Genomic DNA, 3,620 nt, shown 5'->3' on the forward strand with positions numbered 1-3,620 from the left:
GTTCACTGCTCTGTTCATTTTCTGAAAAGTTCTAGTCTTCTAAAAATTATTATTGTTACTCTTATTATCCTCACCCAAGGATATGTTTATTGATTTTTAGAGAGAAGGGAAAGGAGAGAGAGAGAAATAAACATTGATGAGAGAAACATTGACCAGTTGGCTCCTCCATGTTCCCTGACCAGAGATTGAACCCACATCCTAGTTAAGTGCCTTGACCAGGAACCAAACTTTTTGTTGTATGAGAGGACACTCCAATCAACTGAGCCACCTGGCCATGGCTCAGTCTTTTTTTTTTCTTTAAGTATTTTCATTTGATATGTTTATAATTACTCTTAGAAATACAATATTTATTTTCTTATTTTTAAATCTGAGTTGGCATTCAATATTATTTTCAGGTTAATTTCAGGTGCACAACACAGTGATTAGACATTTATATAATTTACTAAGTGATCCCCCTAATAATTCTAATAATTCTAGTACCTATCTGACACCATACCTAGTTATTGCAATATTATTAATTACATTCTCTATGCTGTACTTTACATCCCCATGACTATTTTGTAGCTACCAATTTGTATATCTTAATCCCTTTACCATTTTCACCCAGCTCTCCAGCCCTCCTCCCATCTTGGCAACCATCAGTTTTTTCTCTGTGTCTCTGAGTCTGTTTCTGTGAACAGTTTTCAGTCTTGATGAGAAATAAATTAGTCTTCATTTCAATGAGGCAACACATGTACTGGTATGAGTCATTGATGAGTGTGATCTAGTTCCTGTGTCCAGGGAAGATGCTGTATGCCCCATATTTTATTCCAGCAGTTAGCTGGTTGGCTGGGTGAGGAAGCCTAGGGAATGGTGGGGTTTGGATTGTTTTTCCTATTGATTATCAAGATGACCTGTTAAGTGTAAGAACTGTGCTAATAAATATCTATCCAAATGCTGTCATTTTTTAAATAGATTTATTGAATGACTACTCCTATTTACTTATTACTAGGGGCCCGGTGCACAAATTCGTGCACAGATGGGTCTGGCCAACCTGCCCCAATCAAGGCCAATTGGGCCGGGCTGGCATGGGTAGTTGGCCGGCCCGCCCCACCCCCTGGTCGAACTCCCAGTTGAACTCCCAAACTCCTGGTCAAGGGGACAATTTGCATATTAGCCTTTTATTATATAGGATGTCTATATTCCACAACCAATACAGAGACATATACACACATACATGTGCATGCGCATGCACACACACACACACACACTCCATTCTTCTTCCTCTGAATCATTGTTTAATTGGCATCTCTTTAGTTGGTGAGTCAGTAGATCAGGGGAGAAAGGATATCCCAGGGGAAGGGACAACATAATCAGAAATCTAAGTGTGGAAATGTGCAAAGTTATAAACTCTATAATGTTAAGAATAGCCTCATGGTGTTTAAGTGGTTAAAGCCTGGCCTGAGGAGTCATTGGTGTAACACGGATTTGTCATTCCAGGCTTTGAAAATGGCTCATGCGGGTATTTCCTTGTCAGAGCAGGAGGCATCTGTAGCCTCACCTTTCACCTCAAAAACAGCCAACATCGAGTGTGTGCCTCATCTCATCAAGTAAGCCACTTCTTCCTTTTGAACCCCCATGACTGATGGGCTCAGAGTCTGGCTCTAGGCAGAATTCAACTATAACTTAGTGATAATTGTCACAAGAGACATATGGGTAAAGTGCTATTGGAGTACCAAGCAAGGGAGCCGTTAGTGCTGCTTGAGAATGCTGGTAAAAGCCACAAAAAGGTGACTTTGGCTGAGCCTTAAAGGATAAATGGCTGTGTCATGTGGAGAGCTGAAAGCTAGAGTTGGTATTTAAAAAGTAATTGCTTTTCTTATTTCTCCTTTCCTTTATGTTGTACATTGGGAGCTTACTGGAACCTTTCTCTCAGCAGTTGACAGGGTGAGGAAGCAGACAGGGAATATTCCATCAGATAGCTTCCCCAAATAGTGTTATGTCCCCCCCAAAAAAATTAGTGAACATCCAAAATGATATTATAAAATACTTTTACAATTGATTGGCAATAGTTAGGGAGGGGAAGGAATGAAAAATGGTTTATTTTCCCTTGCCTCCGTTCATTTCCGATGTCTTTACTCATATTTTAAATGTAGTTAAGAATAATACAATAGGTTCTGTATTTGTACATAAGTCTTATTCTTCTGTTGCGGGGTAACTTTAGGTAACTTTCAGATCAATAGCCTTGAAGACATCATCAAATCTTGAGATATGCCCCAGGAAGTTCTCTGCCCTGTCCCTTGGTGCATCTGAATAGGCAGCTGCTGGCAGGAATCACTCACCTAAAGACTCCAGGCTAGAAATTCCATGCCCCTGTCAGGAAAACAGCTAGAAACTGGGTTGCTGCCACTGTGTCCTTCCACAGTCTCAAACATCATCTTCCCCTGCCTCCTCTTCCTAACTCCCAGGTTCCCTGCTTCTGCGGACAATTTGGTTCTTAGAGTCCCTCATCCAGGCTCAGAAGCTCAGAGTTCCTTCTACTCTTTCTTCTTCTTCACTCCTAGCCAACCTGACATCATGTTTCACTGCTTTTGGAGACTCTCTCCAAGCCTTTTTCTTGCTACCTCTAGTGCCTCACTCACTCATGTCATGGCAACTACAAAACGAGAATGCTCAGGACCGTTGCCCTCATTCATGCTTTCCATCCTCAACACAGCTCCTGGAGCTCTTTTTAAATATTGTGTTTGGAAATATGTGGGATTAAGAATGAGACAAAACCTTGCCCTGGAGGACTTACATCCCAGTGAAGAATATAGATAGATGGAGATATCATCACAAAACAGAGGAACTTCTGCATGATAAGTGAGAGGTGCTCAAATAAATTAGTTTTAAATAAGTTAACATCCAACAATACAGTAACTTTCCTAGCAGTTTAGTATGATAGCTCTAGCCAGAGGGAAGGCATCAGCAGGAGGGCTGCAACTTAAAGGATGGACAGGATATCTGTGAACAGAAAGTAGCTGGGAGGGGATTCCAGGTGGGGGAACGGAGAGCCATATTTAGGAATAGGGTTTTAATTGGAGAGTTCAGGGCCCCAATAGTCCAATGGTGCTGTGAGGATTCTCATGTGGGACTTGTGGAGGTGAAGCTGGAGCACCAGGTGAGGAGACCTTGCATAGGGAGTTGAAACTCCAGGATGCTTGCACAAGGTGCCTGGTTGGTCCACCAAAAGGCAGTGGTATTTGAACTTCAGGTGTCCTTTCTTACATGTGGCCTGATGCATTTATGAATGCAATATACTGTTTTAAATTACAAGTCAGGATGCATGACTTCTCTAGTGGCAGATGGCTTAGTAAGACTTCAGGGTAGAAACTCTTTGCTTCTATATTTCATAGATTTATAAAAATTAGATGTGGTTCAGCTCTGTTAGGCTCATTGTACCCTCGCTCTCCTTGATGCATGCTTATTCCGGAGCAAACATCCTCTAGAGCAGTGGCCGGCAAACTGCGGCTCGGCAAACAGCGGCTTGCGAGCCACATGCGGCTCTTTGGCCCCTTCAGTGTGGATTTTCCACAAAATACCGGCTCTTCCACAAAGTACCGACTTCTGCGCATGGGCCACGAAGTTTCCATTGCATTGTT

The 3,620-nt window shown here is 42.2% G+C and overlaps 1 protein-coding gene across 1 annotated transcript in view; it reads left to right on the forward strand.

The window, feature by feature from the left end:
* ATP13A5 (ATPase type 13A5) overlaps positions 1-3,620 on the forward strand; it is a 102,973-nt gene that overhangs the window by 71,807 nt on the left and 27,546 nt on the right. The window contains exon 23 of the mRNA XM_006762012.2: positions 1,480-1,589. Within this exon, the coding sequence (XP_006762075.1) occupies positions 1,480-1,589 (110 nt within the window). The remainder of the gene's footprint in view (positions 1-1,479; positions 1,590-3,620) is intronic.

This window comes from Myotis davidii, unplaced genomic scaffold (assembly GCF_000327345.1).
Source record: "Myotis davidii unplaced genomic scaffold, ASM32734v1 scaffold557, whole genome shotgun sequence".
NCBI lineage: Eukaryota > Metazoa > Chordata > Mammalia > Chiroptera > Vespertilionidae > Myotis > Myotis davidii.